Here is a 23239-nt window from a genome sequence, read left to right as displayed (position 1 = left end):
ATACTCACAAATTTGTTCGAACATACTCGCAAATTTGTTCGAACATACTCACAAATATGTTCGAACATAGTCGGCAATATTTTCGAACGTACTCGCCAATATGTTCAAACATACTCGCAAATATGTTCGAACATACTCGCAAATATGTTCGAACATACTTGCAAATATGTTCAAACATACTCGCAAATATGTTCGAACATACTCGCAAATATGTTCGAACATACTCGCCAATATTCTCGAACGTACTCACCAATATGTTCGAACATACTCGCAAATATGTTCAAACATACTCGCAAATATGTTCGAACATACTCGCAAATATGTTCAAACGTACTTGTAGGCTACATGCTACAAAGTTAGCATAGCTTCCCATAATGCCATGGGGTATTATTTGAGCATGTGCAAGTAAAAAAAAAACAATTTTTTAGGTATTTCGGCCACATTAACAATTCATTATAAAATTAAGTAGACAAAAAACAGTGTTTATGCGTAACTTTTACGATTTATTATGTCTGCCGTGCATGATTTTAGGTTTGTCATTTTTTTTTCACTTGCGCATGCGCAAATAATACCCCGTGGCATTATGGGAAGGTATGCTAACTTGGTAGCATGTCGCCTACAAGTACGTTCGAACATATTTGCGAGTACATTCGACCGTATTTGCGAGTATGTTCGAACGTACTCGCCAGCCAAAAATGTTTTACTCCACATTGGCAGCTCTACGCTTCTGTAACATCTGGATCTGATAGCAACACCAATTAGCCAATACTTTGGCTTTTAGCAACAATCAACTAACTCTCCGAACGTATTTGGTCGGCGGGCCGTCTGAACATCGTTAACAGATCCTCCGCGATGTTCCCTTTTCGTAGCGCCATTGGCGGTGCGCGTGTCACCACAAGTGGAGGTGAAGGCTCAGGGCAGCGCTGTGGAGTTCACGTGTTCGGCAGCCGGTGGGGTAGAAACGAAAATTGAGTGGCTGAAAGAAGGAGGCGGCCTTCCGCCAAACCACCACGTCAAAGATGGCGTGCTCAGGTGATACATTGCCAACACATATCTCTGCCACTGTTATAATGGACAGTTGTTTAAATGTGTGCATGAACCTAAAATTTCTTAACTTCAGAGAGAAATTTGACAATTTATACACTTCCACCCAAATGTTTGGAAACAACCTGAATTATTGTATGTATGTGCTTAATTTTTCGCAGTTATTTACAGCATCGTTTTAACATTCAGTGCAGGATCCTTCTCTCCATTATATGACTGCATACTCAGCTTGTGTTCATAACAAATCACTCAACCTATCATTAAAAAAGGGCCGAGAACATAAAGTGCGCTCGTTCAGTTTGATAAATATTGACGTTGAATGTTAAATGTGAGCCATAGCTTTTCTTTATGCTTCTTCTTCAGGATTGAAAACCTTGAGCAGAGCAATGAAGGTGTTTACGTCTGCAGAGCAAGCAGCATATATGGTCAAGCTCAGGACGCAGCCAGGCTCACCATCCAAGGTACGTTTCGTTTAGTACACACTCAAGCTGCAAACTGTGCACTTTATTAACTCTTATCAAAAAAAAAACCAACGGTGCCAGCCGATTTGGAGCACTTTCACTCATCTTTCAAAGCAAACAGAATATTGTGTGGTATGACGACATAAATATGGTGGATACCATATGAAAGATTGGATTCCATTCTTTCATGAGAAAAAAAACAGTATGTTTCTACCGTATTCCGTTCTTTAGTAATCACCGTTTGAAATTAGGTCATTTGAGTGACATAAGCGAAAATAAAAAAATATTAAGGGAAAAACAAGCATTTTGTGGAAAGATACATTTTTTTGCACAACAGTGACTTTGACACTAATATTTTTTGTTTAGTGACAAGGTAGCGCAGCACAAGACGTTGCGTTGCCCATTGAGAGAAAAACCGTAATAAACGGAAATTAACGTTTTTGGTGGGATTCATTAGGATTGTAGAATACGTCATTCAACGTTTTTGGCGATCAAAGAGTTAAAGTATGTTTTGTTTAGTTTTTTTCTTTTCTTTCCCCACAGCGCTGCCCAAAGTGATGATCAATGTGCGCACGTCAGTGCAGACCGTCATGATCGGGAACTCGGTGGAGTTCGAATGCCAGGCGGTCGGCGACCCCGAGCCCACCGTCACCTGGAGCAAAGTGGGCGGGCCTCTGCCCACCCACATCGTGGTGATGGGCGGCATGCTGAAGATTGAGCGGGTGACCGAGGCAGACGCAGGCCAGTATCGCTGCACGGCCACCAACGATGTCGGCTCCGTGCGCTCCCAGGTGGTCCTCAATGTCCAGTGTGAGTACATATTTCACAACATTTCACTGGAAATGCTTAGAAAGAAAGCTGATAGGGAGCAACCTGGTCACTTGTTGCAAGGCAGAGCTCAATCCTAACATATATATATATGTATATATATATATATATATATATATATATATATATATATATATATATATATATATATATATATATATATATATATATATATATATATATATATATATATATATATATATATGACGATTCGATCCGTATCACGATTCATAGGTCACGATTCGATTCGATCCCGATTAATCCAGATATGAATTTACAAGTCGATTGTTACGATTTTTTTTTTTTTACTCAATTTAGAAAATACCACTCAGTAAACTTGTACATGTACACTGTAAGATTTGTATGAAAATGTATTATTTATTTATCTGAAACTTCAGTCTTATAAGCTGTAAGCGACGGTATTTAACCAACAGGTTGTAACCTTTTTCATGTTAGAACAGCACTGAAATAAAATATTAAGGCTTAATGTTCCATTAATATAACAGTCTTCCATGCTTAAGGTATGAAAGTTAGACATTTTGTTGAATATTTTTCCATCAAAAATGGATGTTAAAAAATCGATTCGGCTGCCGATTGAATCGATTCGAGAATTGCTTGCTGTAGTATCACGATATATTGCCGAATCGATTTTTTTAACACCCCTAATATATATGTATGTGTGTGTGTGTATACACATATATATATATATATATATATATATATATATATATATATATATATATATATATATATATATATATATATATTTCTGACCCACTTGCTATATATTAGGGGTGTCAAAATTAGTGCATTAATTTTGAATGAATTTTAAATTCCTTTAACGCCACTAATTTTTTTTTTTTAAATGCACGACTAATGGCCGCCCTTGCTTGGAAAGCCAGTCACAATGCAGCAAGACACATCCATGTCAAAATTTATCAGGAATAAATTGAATAATAATGCATATATTTGTGGAAAACTGGGGTTAAGTTGTATTTTACAATTTTAAAAATGTGCAGAATTTCACAAGGTACCTCATGTTAAAGATTCGATCGCTCTTAATATGAAAAGAAAAATGTATTGAGCGGTCTCCAACGTCTTACAAATGCAATTATGCCATCTAGTGGCAGAAAAATGACCTCAACACAAATCAATATCACACTCGTTTTTGACAGTACAATACATCTTTTTAATTTAACTCAAGCTTATGAATTATTATGAAATTACTGTATCAATGACTGAAAGATGATATTTTTATTAGTTTATCATTTTTTCCCACTATGTTAACACGAGTATGAAAACTTACAAAAACATTTTATTGTACATTTAGAACAGACATAAAATTTGCGATCAATCATGAGTTAACTATTGTAGTCATGTGATTAATTACGATTAAAAATGTTAAGCGTTTGTTTGTTTGTTTGTTTCATAGCACTTCCTCAAATTTCTACACTCCCGGAAACGAAGGAAGTGACTGTTGGGTCAGATGCCGTCTTGCCATGCGTGGCATCAGGATATCCTGTACCTGAGATCAAATGGACCAAGGTCACCAAGATCAAGTTGCTTTCATTGTTTTTCATAACGTAACTGGAGTCAAAAGGTGGAATCGGTGCATGCTTTTGAATTCTTTTGGTTCATTTTGGAGAAGTTAGCCAAACTTGACAAGCTCATTCTTGTGACTCCGGTTTGGGGATATATTGAAACTAGGTAGCTTAGCTCACACACGTTTGCTTTTAGGGGTGTGGCTCATGTGTCTTAATGTGCCAATTTTCTTAAATTTTGTTTAAAAAAAAATGAAATAGAATGTGTTACATGAAAAACATGTTTTTATTTTGCCAAAATGTTTCAAATAAGCACATTTTAGAGCTGTAATTTTAATATGTTGATATTTTTGCTCATATCAACTCATGCCTATTAATAAATATTCCCGGTGTGTCTGTGAAAACTGCTCCTTACTCTGCAGTGTGTACACCAGTGGTGTCCAAACTTTTTCATTTGAGGGCCACATCTAGAAAATCCGAAGGACGCAAGGGCCACAAACTGTTATGAAGAGAAATTGTGTTTAGGCCTAAAAATTGTACAAATAATTTATTTGTTCTTTTGCATATTTAGAAAAATGCTACAGTACATAAACCAATTTATTTGTAATATGGCAGTTGGGTTATGATAGGTTTTGAATTTTTCATTTTAGTTTTTATTTTGTTTTGAGTTTGTTTTTTTTTTTAGTTTGTTTTTTACGGAGGTTGTATTAGTTTTTTATTAGCTTTAGTTCGTTAATAAATGTTTAGTTTAGTTAGTTTCAGTATTAGTTTTAGTTTTTTGTTTTTAAAAAAAAAAAAAAAAGTGTATTACTTGTGCTCAACACTATGGGCACGACGTCATTATTCTGGTTTATATCAAAATAAATCTACTAAAAATCAAATTTTTGTACATTTTTGCTATAATTATAGATAGTTTTATTTTTAGTTAATTTTGTAAACATAAAATGTTTTATTTTTTAAAAAGCATCTTCATTTTTGTTTTATTTCATTAACGAAATTGTTTTTTGAATTTTACTTTTTTCGTTAGTTTTCGTTAACGAAAGTAACGTTTAATGGCGTCTGTGTTTTTCGACATCCTCCATTCTTACTTTGACCATCTCCAAACATTTTTGTTTTTATTTCATTTGAACCGAGTCAAATGCCATTTTTGGCACATGTCGCGGGCCACAAAAAAATGGACGGTGGGCCGCAAATGGCCCCCGGGCCGTCGTTTGGACACCCCTGGCGTTCACATTTAGACCAGGCATGCCGCTTGGTGGTAAGCCAGAAGAGCTGCTAACAAAAACGTTTTTGTATCCAGCGTAATAAACGCATCCACCCCAAACATATGAAAATGCAAGTAAATGAATGTAAAATACACCTTGAAGATCTTGTATTGGGAAACACGTATCGCGATACGATACGTATCGCGATACGTGTCGTATCGTGAGGTTGGCGGCAATAAGCAGCCCTATTTGCTGTAGTCGTCACATCTCTACTCTGCGTTTCCACTTTCAGCTTGGAGGCGACCTGCCCTCCAAGTGCTTCCAGGAAGTAAACGTGCTGACGGTTCCCCGGGTCACGCACAGCGATTCGGGCACGTACGTGTGCACCGCCTCAAACAAACAGGGCAAAGTAGAAGCCTTCACTCGACTGGACGTTCACGGTTGGTCTGCCGCGTTTTCGCGGGTGTTGTGTGATGCTAAACATGGTCGAGTGTCTTAACTGTGGGAGCTTTTGTCCGGTTCCAGAAAGAGTGATGCCGTACTTTGCCCAGGAGCCGCTCTCTTATCTCACCCTGCCCACCATCAAAAACGCCTACAAGGCTTTCAACATCCAAATCAACTTTAGGCCTGATAATGTGGATGGTGAGTACATATGCGTTACATTGCGCAAGAATATTGGCGCCTCTGCATAGTTTTCAAGCGTGTGACCTCATTTGTGTGATCTTGGTCCCTCTCTCGTCCTTGACCGCCTGCCCTCGCCCATGTGGTTGGGAAGGTCTGATATTGTACGCTGGTGAGTCTCACAACTTGAAGACCGTTCTTGATGCTGCATCCAGCTTTCACATCTCACAGCTCCAGAGATGGTTTTTCTTGCAAATACGCTGCATGGTGCTCAGTTCTTATGTTCTCAGGGGGCCGATTGGGCAAAGGTTTGCGTCGCCTTTGCACCGCGCTAACCGTCAAAAATGGCGCAATCCGGGAGCGCCTGATTCACTAAACACGCTCAGATGGGGAAATCCGTCGTCACTAAGTGCGCGGCCAAACAGAACGCGGCCACGATGCGCCGGTGTTTTTTGCGCGTATGTAAGTGAGGTCATTTGCATACATTTGCCGCAAAATATGGCCGCCCCAATGCAAATGAGACTCATTGATATGCAGCGTCTAATTCACTAACGTCAACCGCAAACAGCCAACACCGCGTTTGCGTGACGCAGATAACGTTTTTGGAAAGCATGTATTAACCTGATGTAACCTCGATCCCGGGATCATGACAGCAGTGCATGGCACGGTGCACCATCGCTCTCTGAGAGAGAGAGGGGGGGGGGGGGGGGGGGGGGATATTTCCGTGTTTGTTTAAGACACATAACGTAACCCGGGCTGATCGGCAATGGCGGGGAGGCGTTTTACGATCAATTTTACGTGCCAGATGCATATTGTATGCCCATGCCAACCTCTGAAAATATGTTTTTAAATTAACGATCGCACCAATAATTTGTACTTTATGAATGAATGACGTCGTCGTCGTCCTCTATGCTTAATGTCGCTCTAAACGCTTCCTCTCGGTCCAAGCTCGCTTTCTGATAATGTCGCCTTTCTCACAACTGTTACTATAACATCCATGTTGTTGGTGCAAATCCGTTGCCATGTGTGGTAAATCAGGTGGAAATTTGCTCCAAGCTGTCAGTTTTGTGGGCGTGTTTGCGCCGGTATATGATTGGAGCAATATCCTTCGTGAATAGGTGGCTAACTGGGCGCAGACTTGCGGGCGCAGTTGTGGTGCAATATTTCGCGCTATTACCGCATTCTTCGCGAATATGCCCCTCAGTCGTGTCAGTAAGTTGTCAATCATCAGGCAACAAACAGGAAACTTGCCTTAAATCGAAATACATGTATCTGAATCTGTATTTGCGATGTGTCAGTAATGCGCCAAGCAGACATTTTACGGTGAGGATTTGTCACGGCAGCATGTGTTTGCTACCCAGCATGTGGAGATGCACGGCACACTCACAACGTGAAACGGGACCGCTTTGAATGGGCCCAGTGAGGTCGTAACTTTCACATTGGCCGGCCGGCCACTTTCCGCCACCGTAGCATGCTGCCGCTTTTCAAACACCGTGGACAAGTGTGTGAATGAACTCTCTGCAACAAGGGTGCAGTTTAAAATATTTAAAAAAATAATAATAAACAAATACATAAAAGTGTCAATAAACACGCATATAAAAATATAATTTAAAAAATTAAATACAAAAAGTAAATATACATGTTCTCACTTTTATTTATTTATTTATTTATTTATTTGTTTGTTTGTTTGTTTTTGAATTGCTCGTCTTCTATAACGGTCACTGACATTAATTAATGCACAAAAAACCTCAATGAACAATTGAATTACTTCATTCATAAAGCAATCCTTTTTCATTTATTTTCGGCTTTGTGTTAATTAGTCAGTTAGCTCGGCACAATATTAAAACAATTGAACAATAAGAAGCCTTGAATAAGTAGAGAATGACAAAAGCACTTTATGAACTCGTTAACTCGCCGCCATTTTCACTGAAGCAACCCCTTCGCTCCCAGCTGTTTTACTGGATTTTGATTGATTTTGCAAGGCCCACAGAATATTGTGGTCGATTGCTATAAAAACACTGGGGGAAAAAAAGAAAAAAACCTGTTGCAACATGGCCCTGGCTGATCTCTTATACTCTGCTGCCACCCGCTGGCCGTTTTTTTGTAATAACTACCGTTACTTGAAGCAATCTCTTCAGGTCAGAAGCTGCATCAAAGCCTTCTGTATGCTGTAGCATAAAAAACAAACAAAAAACAACAACATATAAATACGTTTTTGGGTCCATGGCAATCTTTAAATTAGAACGTGTTTATACGTTTTTGGGAGCAAATGAGTTAATTTAATGAGCGAAACAATTGATATCATGATATATCAACATGCATTTGTTTAAATTGTTGTTCAACGTTTACTATCATAAAAAAAAAGTGATTTGAAAGCCGGAAGCTTGTTTTTAATGGAAAGTAAATGTTTTGTGTAAATTATTTCTCATTATAAATGGTAAAATAATACATTTATAAATTGTAATATATTAACATTTCAGTTCAGATTAGTGTCCAGTGAATAACAACAATAAAAAATAAACAGTTAATGTTTGTTTCTTTACTAATTAATGGTAATTATGTAGCCATAAAGTTTTCCTTGTTGCCCTTCACACCTTCCCATGTTCTTTCCTGCTTATAATTTTTGAATGAATGAAAATATTTATCCAGGTTATTTGTATATTGTATATTTCGTTTCTATTATGTTATTTTTCTTTTCACTCACACAGGTATGATCCTTTACAACGGTCAGAAGAGAAGTACAGGAGCAGACTTCATTTCACTCGGCCTTGTCGGTGGCCGCTTAGAGTTCAGGTCAGTTTTTTTTTTTTTTAAAGTGCCTTAAAGGGGAAGTCAATATGTTGTAAGTGATCTCGCTCGTCTAAACATGACATTCTGATGAATATTACGTTCGTGTAAATATGAGTTATGAAGCAAAATCCAGCCGTTGTCATCCGTCTCTCGGGGCGGCCATTTTGCCACTTGCTGTCGACTGGAGATGACATCACAGTTGCTCAGAGCTCAAGGCATCAACCAATCAGAGCTCACCCTGTTTTCTGAAGCTGCGCTGTGATTGGTTGTTACCTGAGACATGAGCAACTGTGATGTCATTTTCTGATATTGATAAAAAAATAATAATAAAAATGCTGGATTTTGCCGCTTAACTCATTGACTGCCATTGACGGAAAAAGACGTCAAATAATGCATTTTTGCTGGGCTGGCAGTGAATGTGTTAAACACAATGTGCCAATATATTTTGTGATTATATTGCAGCATCCGTTTTTCCTTTTTTCTTTTTTTAAGGCAAATTTTGCTTAAAAATCCGTCAATTTTGGTTACATCTCATCTTAACTCATTGACTGCCATTGACGGAAAAAGACGTCAAATAATGCATTTTTGCTGGGCTGGCAGTGAATGTGTTAATTCATATTCCAATATCACACTAATAACTCTTTGACCGCCAAAAACGTTTAATGACGTATGCTAAAATCCTAATGAATGCTGCCATAAACGTTAATTGACGTTTACTAAGTTTTGTTTTGTTTTTTCCTCAATGGGCAGTGCAATGGCTTGTGCACTGCCTGCTCAATGGGTTGTGGAATCAAAAAACACCCACTAACTATGGCCAGCAGATGGCAGCATTGCATCGCTTTTCAATGGGCTTACGGTATATGAAATTACAACGAAACACGACTGATGTGTTGAAATTGAACGTTTTCAAGGATGGCGTCAATCATCAGAGCCTTTGTCGCATTAAATCGAATTCACAGGGCGTCAAACACAAAAAAAAAATAGTGTCTACGTCACTGTTGTGCAAAAAATGTATCTTTTCAATGTCACTCAAATTACCGATTTTCCAGTGGTGATTACTAAAGACAGAATAAGGTAAAAACATTTTTTTTTATTTTTTATGTTTATGTAGTCGTGGTGCACAATATTTTGTTTGCCTTGAAAGATGAGTGAAAATGCTCGAAATCGGCTGGCACTGTTGGAGTTGTTTTTTTGGATAATATTTGGCAGTCAAAGAGTTAACGGGAAAAAAAAAAGAACTAGTGGTGCTGCATAAAACATATTAGTGTCAATTTTTTTAATTTATTTATTTTTTTTGACTTCCTCTTGAATGTGACTGTTGCTTACTCGATATTGAGGACGTGCCGGCAGCAAAAACATCCTTTGTGCCATCACAGGTTTGACGTGGGTTCGGGCATGGCCACCATTCGTGACCCCAACCCTGTCAAACTGGGAGAATTCCACACGGTGGAGCTGTTTCGCAACCTCACCCTGGGCTACGTCACGGTGGACGGGGGGGAGCCCGTCAATGGCAGCTCGCAGGTACAACATGACATCACTGTGAAAGCGGCATATGTGTCGTTTGTGTCTCATAGCAGCTGTTTTCATGTCCTTGTCAGGGCAAGTTCAAGGGTTTGGATTTGAATGAGGAGCTGCACGTGGGCGGTTACCCCAACTACACTGCTGTGGCCAAAACTGCTGGCATCAAGACTGGTTTTGTTGGTAGGAATTGAAAAAAATGACGCAAGGGTGCTTTTTTTTTTTTTTTTTTTTTTTTTTTTTAATCACCGACCATTACTTGAATATGCAGGTTGCGTTCGCCAGCTGGTTATTCAAGGTGAGGAGGTCATCTTCAAGGACGTGGACCGCAGCTCCACGGGCGTTACCAACTGCCCGACATGCAAAGATCACCCGTGCCAGGTCAGTTTTCTACCTCGCGTTCGTCGTCTTTTCACCGCTTCTTACACTCATTTCCGTTTTCATTTCTTTTTCAGAACGGAGGCAGGTGCGAAGACTCGGACACCAGCTTGTACACGTGCGGCTGCCCCAGAGGATTCACCGGCAGCAACTGCCAGCACCACTCATCCCTTCACTGCCACTCAGGTACCGTATTTTTCGGATTATACGTCGCTCCGGATTAGAAGTCGCACCGGCCAAAAAATGCATCATTAAGAAGGAAAAAACATATTGGAGTGTAAGTCGCATTTTTGGAGGAAATTCATTTGATAAAATCCAACACCAAAAACATACATGTCATCTTGAAAGGCAATTTAAAATAAAAATAAAAGAGAGAACAACAGGCTGAATAAGCGTACGGTATGCTAACGTCACATGACTGACATGTAACGGTAATGTCAGTAATGACGTAACATATTAAGAGTTTGTAGCGAGCAGTGACGGGAGTCGGAGGCGGAGTGTTGAAGGGCGGAGTCAAAGGCTGGCGTTTTTATTGACATCAGCTTCTGAGGTCTTCACAGCAACTCCCCACTCAGCTAGAAGCTAACAGGCTAACTCCCCTTTTCCACATAACAAAACCTTCCCACCCGGAACGTTCCGTGGGTGAATTTCGTTCCCATCACTACAAGTTTTTCATATAACTCTAGCATAAGGAACATGCTAACAAGTTTACCAAACTATCAGTTTCACTCCAAATCACTAAATCCAATGAAATCTTCATCCTCGTGTCACTTTTAAACAACTCCCCCAACTCGGGAGGTCGACGATGCAATGTTGAACTTATCAACACGGGCCTAGAGCGCCCTCTTGCGGTTTAGTGTGAAAATAACATGTGAAATGATATAATAATGTGTTAATTTCACACATAAGTGGCACCGCCGGCCAAACTATGAAAAAAACTGGGACTTATAATCGGAAACATACGGTATGCGACGCCTGTGACCTTTTGTGGCTCGTGTGTGGCAGAGGCCTGCGGACCGGACGCGACTTGCATCAATCGCCAAAGCGGTCTGGGCTACGATTGCCGATGTCACCTGGGCAAGTTTGGAAACAAATGCATGGATGGTAAGACAGAAAGTCAACCGAGTTGTCCGTCTGTAAATGCTTGCGCTCTTTGTCAGTCCATCTTGTAGTTGTAACTTTCAAATGATATTCTTCACATGGAATTCAGGCAACAGAGTTCGATTTTGAACGTGTTTTTAACGTGACAAACAGGTTGATGACTTGTCCCGCCTCCTCATCTTCCCCAGGGGAACTGGTCGCCACTCCGCTGTTCGACGGAGAAGAGTCGTACATTTCCTACCCGCCGTTGACCATCGTCCATGACGACCTGCGAGTTGAAATGGAATTCAAACCCATTGACAGAAATGGGCTGATGTTCTTCTGCGGAGGGAAGAAGATGAAAGTGGAGGACTTTGTGGCCATCTCCATGGCGGATGGGCATGTCGAGTTCAAATATGAACTTGGCACAGGTAACGAAATCAATCAATCAAATACAAATAATGCATTATTATTATTAGTAATAATAATAATAATAATAATAATAATAATAATAAGAAGAAGAAGAAGAAGAAGAAGAAGAAGAATAAAAATATTAATAAATAAAAATAAATAAAAATATTAAGAAATTAAAAAAAATAAATACAAATATTTACTGACAATAATATGTTGTATGTGACCTCACCAGTGTAAACATGACATTCTGGTGTAAATATGTGTTGTTGTTTTTTTTTAATGTTATAAGTGTCCCAAAGACGTATTTATACGTTTGTTTGTTTTTTGTGTTTTTTTTTTAATGCTAGAGCATACAGAAGGCTTTGATGCAGCCTCTCACCTGCAAAGAACGGTTGCAGAAATGATAGTTATTACACAAACGGCCAGCAGGTGGCAGCAGAGCAAAGGAGATCAACCAGCGCCATCTAGAAAAAAAGTTTTAGTTAGTAAATTTTAAGTAGATTTGTGAAAACTGATGAAACTTTGCTCTCTTCTAATGCTAATTGCTGCAAAACGGAAACAGATAGAAACATACTTTTTTTTTCCTGATGAAAGAAGAGATTTTAATCTTTCTTTTGGTAGGTTCCATGTTTTCTGTGGGCCTTGCGAAATCAGTCAAACTCCAGTCAAACAGCCGGGAGCGAACGGGATTGCGAAATGTGAAAATGTCGGCGAGTGAATTGAGTTTGAAATGAATTCAAGCTTGCGGCCATCTTGATTTTCAGGCCAGGCCGTCCTTCGCAGTCCAGAACCGGTCTCTTTGGGCCAATGGCACAGAGTTGTGGCTGAGCGGATCAAGCGGGACGGTCACCTCCGAGTTGACCGTGGGCCGGTGGAGAAGACGACGTCTCCTGGCAAAGCCCAGGGCCTCAACATCCACACCCAAATGTTCTTGGGAGGCGTCCCCAACATGGAGATTCTGCCAACGCCTGCCAATATCAGTCATATGTTTGAGGGCTGCGTCGGAGAGGTAACCTCTGGACTGCTCTGCAAGCGTGTCATTTGATGGATTCTCCAACTTTTCGGAATTTTCCGCACTTTCTGGCTTAGGTCTTCATCAACAACAAGAAGGTGGATCTGTCCTACAGCTTTACCGAGAGCAGAGGGATCCGCAAGTGCGTGGATACGAGCCCTTGTGACCGCCGGCCCTGCTTGAATGGGGGCCACTGCATGCCCAATGCCGAGTACGAGTACCAGTGCCTCTGCAGGGACGGATTTGAAGGTTTGCGCGACAATCCGATTGCTTTAACTGCCTGCACCGGAGGCGGACAAACTTTTTCACTTGAGGGCCACGTACAGAAAATCAGAAGGACGCAAGTGTAATGTTATGAAGAGAAATTGTGTTTAGTCCTCAAAATTGTACAAATAATTGATTTGTCCTTTTGCAAATTTAGAAAAATGCTACAGTATATAAACCAATTTATTTGTAATATGGCAGTCGGGTTATTATAGTTTGGGAATTTTTCATTTTAGTTTTGAATTTTGTTTTTTTGTTTTAATTTTAATTAGCTTTCAGGGTGGTTCTGTTTGTTTTTTTTTATTAGTTTTAGTTCTTTAATAAATGCTCAGTTTTAGTTCAGTTAGTTTCAGTATTAGCTTTAGTTTTTTATGTGTATTACTTGTGCGCAATATTAAAAAAAAAAAAACCACCATGGGCGTGACGTCATTATTCCGGTTGATATCAAAATAAATCGACTAAAAATCACATTTAAAATCATCCCCAAAGGCTCATTCATTAAATTAATTATCAAAGACTAAAACAAAGGACATTTTTGCTATAATTATAGTTAGTTTTATTTTAGTTAGATTTGTAAACATAAAATGTAGTTTCAGTTAGTTTTCTTTTTTTAAAAAGCATCTTCGTTTTTATGTTATTTCGTTAATAAATTGTAGTTTTGAATTTTGTTTTTTTTGTTAGTTTTAGTGAACTAAAATAACCTTTAATGGCACCCGTGTTTTTCGACACCCTCCCTTCTTACTTTGACCATCTCCAAACATTTTTGTTATTTGATTTGGACTGAGTCAAATGCCATTTTTAGCATATGTCGCGGGCCACTAAAAAATGGACGGCGGGCCGCAAATGGCCCCCCGGGCCGTAGTTTGGACAACTCTGGCCTACACGATCATTTCCATACGACATCTTGATGTCTGCATATTCCGAAACAATCTACTTACTGATGATTTACTAACGCTTGTCCTGTAATTGCTGGCTGACCCTGCAGGTGAGCGTTGCGAGATCATGAGAGACGTTTGCCAGCGTGACTATGAGTGCCAAAATGGCGGCAGCTGCGTTAACGGACGCTGCGTGTGCCGCTCGGGATTCACGGGCCTCAACTGTGAACAAAGTAAGTGTTGAATGGGTTGCTACATTGCTGTGAGATTAAACACTAGGGGTGTTAAAAAAAAATCGATTCGGCGATATATCGCGGTACGACATCGCGCGATTCTCGAATCGATTAAAAAAAAAATCGATTTTTTTTTTTTTATTTATTTTTTTTAAGAGCTCAGAATTGTTCATTCGGTAGTCTTACCGATTCAACGTCTGATCATCATTGCCTTTTTTTTTTTTTTTTTTTTTTTGTGTGTGTGAATCGATTTTTAAACTTCCATTTTTAATGGAAAAATATTCAACAAAACGTCTGACTTCGGGTTAGGATTCACACCTTGAGCATGGAAGAATGTTATATGACCGGAACATTAAGCCTTAATATTTTATTTGAATGCTGTTCAAACATGAAACAGATTACAACCTCTATAAGACTGAAATTTCAGATAAATAAATAATAAATTTTCATATAAATCTTACACTCTACAAGCCTACTGATTAGTATTTTCTAAATTTGAATGAAAAAAATCGCAACAATCGACTTATAAATTCGTATCGGGATTAATCGGTATCGAATCGAATCGTGACCTGTGAATCGTGATACGAATCGAATCGTCAGGTGCAATTCACACCCCTATTAAACACAAAACATTTTTATCATGACACAAATTTGAAAAAAAAAAAAAAAAAAAAAAAAAGATTTAAAGATTTCAATTCAGCGGTATGACGCACCGGCGGCCCTCCTCGGCATTGTACGGTATGCCGGGCGTGATCTCCATCAGTGATTCATGTTGTCATTGCTTTGTACTGTATAAATCGCTCGCAGGCGTCTCCAGCTTCCCCGAGGCCGCGTGGAATTCGGCAGCTAGCGAAGCTAATGGTCCAGTATGCGAACATATTGAGTCTGACTGACCCGTCTGCGGTTCGAGGGGCCCCATAACCTCCCCGACACATACCAAAAGTACCTGCACGTCTGCAACTGGGAAAACTGGGAAGGGGGAATCGCTACGAAGTGCTAAACGGACTCGCGGTTTTCCAATTTTACAAACTGGAATTCTTCCTCTTGTCGTTTCAGTTCATGTAAGATGCTCACTCACAACTTTTTTTCTGCCTGTTGACCGCAACTAAAGCTGGAATAATGTTTGACATTAAAACTGTCCATATTCCAATGTGGAATGTTGACCTCTATTCACATCTTAAAGCACTGACTGTCGTTTGAATGACTCGGATTCCTGCATCAAGTCACACTTTTTTGGTGGTGGGAGATGGAAAGTGTCAAGATTGTGATGTGATTGTCATAATGCAACTTGCTCTGAATGGACTGCAGATATTTGTTCTCATTTGTTAACTTATTCTCTCCCAAAGACATATTTATACGTTTTTTTTAGGTTTTTGTTTGCTAGAGTTTTTGTATGAAGGCTTTGATGCAGTTTCTGACCTGAAGTGGTCGCTTAAAGCGATGGTAGTTATTACAACAACAAAAAAAGTGTGCTTCATCTGTTTCATTAATGAAACAGATGAAGCACACTTTTTTATTTATTTATTATTATTTATTTTATTTTTTTTAAATGTTTTATTTTTTATTTTTTGTAATAACTACTATCGCTTTAAGCGACCACTTCAGGTCAGAAACTGCATCAAAGCCTTCATACAAAAACTCTAGCAAACAAAAACCTAAAAAATATAAATATGTTTTTGGGAGTGAATGAGTTTGATCACGTCACTTTTTTTTTTTTTCATAAATGCTCCAAATATTCCCTCCCACTTGTTGTCTAACACAGCCTGTCTCACCAGGTGTCAAAGTATTCGCCACAGGAGGGCGCCCTAACATTACAGATGTTAAGCTTGGCTGCTGTTTAAACACTATTATGAACTGTATTTTTTTTTATTTTATTTTTTTATATTCTGCGTAGATTCCCCCTATCAATATGCAGCTCATTTTCAGAACAATGGATACGTTGCCCTTCCGAAATCCATTCTGCAAAGACGGTAATGTTTACATTTGTTTGTTCTCACTTTTTTTTTTTTTTTTGTACGTTTGATAGTATTTATCATTGCATATTTTTTATACTTCAGTGCACATGACTCACCGGAGACGATCGAATTGGAGATCAATACGCTCTCCTCCGAGGGTCTGATCCTGTGGCAGGGAGTCGTAAGTCCTGATCTTTAGTTTCCAACAAGTCCTTATTCTCATCTTACAATTGGACTGATATCACGTAACATTTCATGCCATTCATTTCCACTTCTGTTTGCATTCACCTCAACCGGTTGCCGAGCATTTGCACGGGCTCGTTCTCATTCTTGCGCAATCTGTTGTAAACGCACGTTGCTTCTCTAACCTGCCCTCCATTTCCTTCAGGAAACCAACGGCAATTTGCCAAAGATGCATGCTCGTAAAAAGGTACCCACTGACACACGGGACACGCCTATCTGGCATGAGTCCACACACGTGGGCTGTTGGTTCTATACCAGGGGTGTCCAAACTGCGGCCCGGGGGCCATTTGCGGACCGCCGTCCATTTTTCAGTGGCCGGCGACATATGCTAAAAAAATGACTCAGTTCAAATCAAATAAACAAAACAAAAATGTTTGGAGATGGTCAAAGTAAGACGGGAGGGTGTCGAAAAACATGGGTGCTATTAAAGGTTATTTTAGTTCACTCAAACTAACGAAAAAAACAAAAATTCAAAACTACAATATTGTTACCGAAATAAAATAAAAAGGAAGATGCTTTTAAGAAAAAAAAAAAAATAAATAACTGAAACTACATTTTCTGTTTACAAAACTAACTAAAACTAACTAATTATAGCAAACATGTCCTTCGTTTTAGTCTTTGGTAATTAATTTAATTCATGAGCCTTTGGGGATGATTTTAAATGTGATTTGTAGTAGATTTGTTTTGATATAAACCAGAATAATGACTTTTGAAAGTATGTCACACAGAAGTGACGTCATCTAGCAGCGGCCAATAGAAAAGAAATTTCAGATGACGTTGCACCCATGTTTTGTTTTTTTCTTTTTAAATATTGCGCACAAGTCATACACATAAAAAAAACTAATACTAATACTGAAACTAACAAACTAAACAAAAACTAAGCTTTTTTTTTTTTTTTTAAGAACTAAACTACTAAAAACTAACAGAACCACCCTGAAAACTAATAAAAACTAACTAAAATGAAAAATTCCAAAACTGGAATAACCCTACTGCCATATTACAAATAAATTGCTTTATATACTGTAGCATTTTTCTAAATATACAAAAGCGCAAATAAATGATTTGTCCAATTTTGAGGACAAAACACAATTTCTCTTGATAACATGATGTGGCCCTTGCGTCCTTCGGATTTTCTGTATGAAAACGTTTGGACACTCCTGCTCTATACTAATCCTGTATGTGGACGTCACCACGTGCTTTGGAAGGTTCCAGCTTTCTTTGCATGTCAACAATAGGAGATGACGTTCATACATTTAAGTATGAACAGATGAATGTTGCTAATGTTTGCTATCAGACAACCACTCAACTGACAGCAGTTAGTTTCAAGGTTGCTGGTTGCATCATCTCTCGACACACGACAGTAAACAATCTGACCTGCAGGAACACGGAGAACACGGCCGAGGCAAGGACTTCATCAGTCTGGGAATTCACAACGGACGCCTCGTTTTCAGGTTCCACCTTGCCAGTTCTGTAAATATACTTTTGCTTTGACTTGAAGTCTTTCTGATGATTTTTATTGATCTCCAGCTACCAGCTGGGCAGTGGAGAAGCAGAGATCATGTCACAACAGTCCATCAATGACGGGAAATGGCACAAAATTCAAGCAGTCAGGTAGATTGCATTGCTTTTTTTTCTCTTTTTTTTTTTTGCATCAGCATGTACAAACTTTGGAACTTCAATAGGTTATATTAACTCATTTACTCCCAATAACGTGTAAATACGTTTTTTCTTTTTTCATGTCGTAAGTGTCCCAAAGACGTATTTATACGTTTTGTTTTGTTTTTTTTATGCTAAAGCATGCAGACGGCTTTGATGCAGCCTCTCAACTGCAAAGAACGGTTGCAGAAATGGTAGTTATTACACAAACGGCCAGCAGGTGGCAGCAGAGCAAAGGAGATCAACCAGGGCCATCGAGAAAAAAAGCTCAATTACTTACAATTTTAAATCGATTTGTGAAAACTGATGAAACTTAGCTCTCTTCTAATGCTAATTGTTGCAAAACGGAAACAGATAGAAACATACTTTTTTTTCCTGATGAAAGAAGAGACTTTCTTTCTTTTGGCATGCTTTTATAGCAATCGAACATAATATTCTGTGGGCCTTGCAAAATTAGTCAAAATCCAGTAAAACAGCCGGGAGCGAACGGGATTGCGAAATGTGAAAATGGCGGCGAGTGAATGCGTTAAGAATATAGATACAGAATATAATATTCTATGCCTGAATCATTTTGAAAAAAAAACGGTTAAATTCCTTGACCCAAACGTACGTGATTGGCAAACTGCACAGACAATGCAAGTTGCGTCGCTTTCCTTCCCTGTTGCAGGACTGGAAAAGATGGCTCCATCCAAATCGATGGAGGTGCTGCGCTCCATGCACAATCGAAGGGAAAAAGCATCATGGTCAACACCAAAGGCCCTCTTTACCTCGGTGAGTGGACTTCTTCAAAACATGTGACATCTACTCATGAAAATTTAAAAAAAATCTAATTTAGTGTTATAGATGCTACTGTCCCACCGCCTAGTGGCTGGAAGTGGAATTACAACCCAAAATAACAAAAATGAGTTATCTGTGGACCCCCCCAAAAAAAAGCAAAAATAAAAAAATTCTAATTTTGTGTTATAGATGCTACTGTCCCACCGCCTAGTGGCTGGAAATGGAATTACAACCCAAAATAACAAATTGAGTTATATATGGACTCAAAAAAAAGCACAAAAAAATCACTTCTTTCAAATGTAGTGTTTTACATGCTACTGTGCTACCACTTAGTGGCTGGAAGTGGTATTACAACCCAAAATAACAAATTGAGTTATACCTGGACCCAAAAAAAGCACACGCAAAAAAATTCTAATTTTGTGTTATAGATGCTACTGTCCCACCGCCTAGTGGCTGGAAATGGAATTACAACCCAAAATAACAAATTGAGTTATATATGGACTCAAAAAAAAGCACAAAAAAATCACTTCTTTCAAATGTAGTGTTTTACATGCTACTGTGCTACCACTTAGTGGCTGGAAGTGGTATTACAACCCAAAATAACAAATTGAGTTATACCTGGACCCAAAAAAAGCACACGCAAAAAAAATCAAATTTAGTGTTATAGATGCTACTGTGCCACCACCTAGTGGCTGGAAATGGAATTACAACCCAAAATAACAAATTGAGTTATATATGGACTCAAAAAAAAGCACAAAAAAATCACTTCTTTCAAATGTAGTGCTTTACATGCTACTGTGCTACCACTTAGTGGCTGGAAGTGGTATTACAACCCAAAATAACAAATTGAGTTATATCTGGACCCAAAAAAAAGCAAAAATAAAAAAATTCTAATTTTGTGTTATAGATGCTACTGTCCCACCGCCTAGTGGCTGGAAATGGAATTACAACCCAAAATAACAAATTGAGTTATATATGGACTCAAAAAAAAGCACAAAAAAATCACTTCTTTCAAATGTAGTGTTTTACATGCTACTGTGCTACCACTTAGTGGCTGGAAGTGGTATTACAACCCAAAATAACAAATTGAGTTATACCTGGACCCAAAAAAAGCACACGCAAAAAAAATCAAATTTAGTGTTATAGATGCTACTGTGCCACCACCTAGTGGCTGGAAATTGAATTACAACCCAAAATAACAAATTGAGTTATATATGGACTCAAAAAAAAGCACAAAAAAATCACTTCTTTCAAATGTAGTGCTTTACATGCTACTGTGCTACCACTTAGTGGCTGGAAGTGGTATTACAACCCAAAATAACAAATTGAGTTATATCTGGACCCAAAAAAAGCACACACAAAAAAAATCTAATTTAGTGTTATAGATGCTACTGTGCCACTACCTAGTGGCTGGAAATGGAATTACAACCCAAAATAACAAAATTGAGTTATACCTGGACCCCAAAAAAGCACACACAAAAAAAATCAAATTTATTGTTATAGATGCTACTGTGCCACCACCTAGTGGCTGTAAGTGGTATTACAACCCAAAATAACAAATTGAGTTATATATGGACCCAAAAAAAAGCACAAAAAAATCACTTCTTTCAAATGTAGTGCTTTACATGCTACTGTGCTACCACTTAGTGGCTGGAAGTGGTATTACAACCCAAAATAACAAAATTTAGTTATACCTGGACCCAAAAAAAGCACACAAAAAAAAAATCAAATTTAGTGTTATAGATGCTACTGTGCCACTACCTAGTGGCTGGAAATGGAATTACAACCCAAAATAACAAAATTGAGTTATACCTGGACCCAAAAAAAGCACACAAAAAAAAAATCAAATTTAGTGTTATAGATGCTACTGTGCCACCACCTAGTGGCTGGAAATGGAATTACAACCCAAAATAACAAATTGAGTTATATATGGACCCAAAAAAAAGCACAAAAAAATCACTTCTTTCAAATGTAGTGCTTTACATGCTACTGTGCTACCACTTAGTGGCTGGAAGTGGTATTACAACCCAAAATAACAAAATTGAGTTATACCTGGACCCCAAAAAATCACAAAAAAAAAAAATCTAATTTATTGTTATAGATGCTACTGTGCCACCACCTAGTGGCTGTAAGTGGTATTACAACCCAAAATAACAAATTGAGTTATATATGGACCCCAAAAAAGCACAAAAAAATCACTTCTTTCAAATGTAGTGTTTTACATGCTACTGTGCTACCACTTAGTGGCTGGAAGTGGAATTACAACCCAAAATAACAAAAATGAGTTATCTGTGGACCCCCCCCCAAAAAAAGCAAAAATAAAAAAATTCTAATTTTGTGTTATAGATGCTACTGTGCCACCACCTAGTGGCTGGAAGTGGAATTACAACCCAAAATAACAAAAATGAGTTATACCTGGACCCAAAAAAAAGCACCAAAAAAAAAAAAAAAATCAAATTTAGTGTTATAGATGCTACTGTGCCACCACCTAGTGGCTGGAAATGGAATTACAACCCAAAATAACAAAAAATGAGTTATCTGTGGAACCCCCCAAAAAAAAGCAAAAATAAAAAAATTCTAATTTAGTGTTATAGATGCTACTGTGCCACCACCTAGTGGCTGGAAATGGAATTACAACCCAAAATAACAAATTGAGTTATATCTGGACCCAAAAAAAAGCACAAAAAAATCACTTCTTTCAAATGTAGTGTTTTACATGCTACTGTGCTACCACTTAGTGGCTGGAAGTGGTATTACAACCCAAAATAACAAAATTGAGTTATACCTGCACCCAAAAAAAGCACACAAAAAAAAAATCAAATTTAGTGTTATAGATGCTACTGTGCCACTACCTAGTGGCTGGAAATGGAATTACAACCCAAAATAACAAAATTGAGTTATACCTGGACCCCAAAAAAGCACACAAAAAAAAAATCAAATTTAGTGTTATAGATGCTACTGTGCCACCACCTAGTGGCTGTAAGTGGTATTACAACCCAAAATAACAAATTGAGTTATATATGGACCCAAAAAAAAGCACAAAAAAATCACTTCTTTCAAATGTAGTGCTTTACATGCTACTGTGCTACCACTTAGTGGCTGGAAGTGGTATTACAACCCAAAATAACAAAATTTAGTTATACCTGGACCCAAAAAAAGCACACACAAAAAAAATCAAATTTAGTGTTATAGATGCTACTGTGCCACTACCTAGTGGCTGGAAATGGAATTACAACCCAAAATAACAAAATTGAGTTATACCTGGACCCAAAAAAAGCACACAAAAAAAAAATCAAATTTAGTGTTATAGATGCTACTGTGCCACCACCTAGTGGCTGGAAATGGAATTACAACCCAAAATAACAAATTGAGTTATATATGGACCCAAAAAAAAGCACAAAAAAATCACTTCTTTCAAATGTAGTGTTTTACATGCTACTGTGCTACCACTTAGTGGCTGGAAGTGGTATTACAACCCAAAATAACAAAATTGAGTTATACCTGCACCCAAAAAAAGCACACAAAAAAAAAATCAAATTTAGTGTTATAGATGCTACTGTGCCACTACCTAGTGGCTGGAAATGGAATTACAACCCAAAATAACAAAATTGAGTTATACCTGGACCCCAAAAAAGCACACAAAAAAAAAATCAAATTTAGTGTTATAGATGCTACTGTGCCACCACCTAGTGGCTGTAAGTGGTATTACAACCCAAAATAACAAATTGAGTTATATATGGACCCAAAAAAAAGCACAAAAAAATCACTTCTTTCAAATGTAGTGCTTTACATGCTACTGTGCTACCACTTAGTGGCTGGAAGTGGTATTACAACCCAAAATAACAAAATTTAGTTATACCTGGACCCAAAAAAAGCACACACAAAAAAAATCAAATTTAGTGTTATAGATGCTACTGTGCCACTACCTAGTGGCTGGAAATGGAATTACAACCCAAAATAACAAAATTGAGTTATACCTGGACCCAAAAAAAGCACACAAAAAAAAAATCAAATTTAGTGTTATAGATGCTACTGTGCCACCACCTAGTGGCTGGAAATGGAATTACAACCCAAAATAACAAATTGAGTTATATATGGACCCAAAAAAAAGCACAAAAAAATCACTTCTTTCAAATGTAGTGCTTTACATGCTACTGTGCTACCACTTAGTGGCTGGAAGTGGTATTACAACCCAAAATAACAAAATTGAGTTATACCTGGACCCCAAAAAATCACAAAAAAAAAAAATCTAATTTATTGTTATAGATGCTACTGTGCCACCACCTAGTGGCTGTAAGTGGTATTACAACCCAAAATAACAAATTGAGTTATATATGGACCCCA

General features: G+C 38.2%; 1 protein-coding gene across 10 annotated transcripts in view; it reads left to right on the top strand.

Annotated features, from left to right (window-relative positions):
- hspg2 (heparan sulfate proteoglycan 2) overlaps nucleotides 1-23239 on the top strand; it is a 153736-nt gene that overhangs the window by 127459 nt on the left and 3038 nt on the right. For 7 of the 10 annotated variants that reach the window (XM_077512043.1, XM_077512050.1, XM_077512046.1 and 4 more), the window contains 23 exons: nucleotides 870-1032; nucleotides 1408-1505; nucleotides 2049-2315; nucleotides 3766-3878; nucleotides 5372-5519; nucleotides 5605-5721; nucleotides 5855-5872; nucleotides 8409-8493; nucleotides 9867-10011; nucleotides 10089-10191; nucleotides 10280-10389; nucleotides 10464-10572; nucleotides 11392-11490; nucleotides 11676-11897; nucleotides 12645-12889; nucleotides 12970-13141; nucleotides 14142-14264; nucleotides 16159-16234; nucleotides 16322-16400; nucleotides 16608-16649; nucleotides 17843-17913; nucleotides 17990-18073; nucleotides 18786-18889. In XM_077512043.1, coding sequence (XP_077368169.1) covers nucleotides 870-1032; nucleotides 1408-1505; nucleotides 2049-2315; nucleotides 3766-3878; nucleotides 5372-5519; nucleotides 5605-5721; nucleotides 5855-5872; nucleotides 8409-8493; nucleotides 9867-10011; nucleotides 10089-10191; nucleotides 10280-10389; nucleotides 10464-10572; nucleotides 11392-11490; nucleotides 11676-11897; nucleotides 12645-12889; nucleotides 12970-13141; nucleotides 14142-14264; nucleotides 16159-16234; nucleotides 16322-16400; nucleotides 16608-16649; nucleotides 17843-17913; nucleotides 17990-18073; nucleotides 18786-18889 — 2793 coding nt within the window. The remainder of the gene's footprint in view (nucleotides 1-869; nucleotides 1033-1407; nucleotides 1506-2048; nucleotides 2316-3765; nucleotides 3879-5371; nucleotides 5520-5604; nucleotides 5722-5854; nucleotides 5873-8408; nucleotides 8494-9866; nucleotides 10012-10088; nucleotides 10192-10279; nucleotides 10390-10463; nucleotides 10573-11391; nucleotides 11491-11675; nucleotides 11898-12644; nucleotides 12890-12969; nucleotides 13142-14141; nucleotides 14265-16158; nucleotides 16235-16321; nucleotides 16401-16607; nucleotides 16650-17842; nucleotides 17914-17989; nucleotides 18074-18785; nucleotides 18890-23239) is intronic. The other 3 variants (XM_077512044.1, XM_077512047.1, XM_077512051.1) reach the window with 3 other exon arrangements.

The sequence above is a fragment of the Festucalex cinctus genome, chromosome 2 (genome assembly GCF_051991245.1).
Source record: "Festucalex cinctus isolate MCC-2025b chromosome 2, RoL_Fcin_1.0, whole genome shotgun sequence".
NCBI lineage: Eukaryota > Metazoa > Chordata > Actinopteri > Syngnathiformes > Syngnathidae > Festucalex > Festucalex cinctus.
This window is presented reverse-complemented; position numbering and strand designations above follow the sequence as displayed.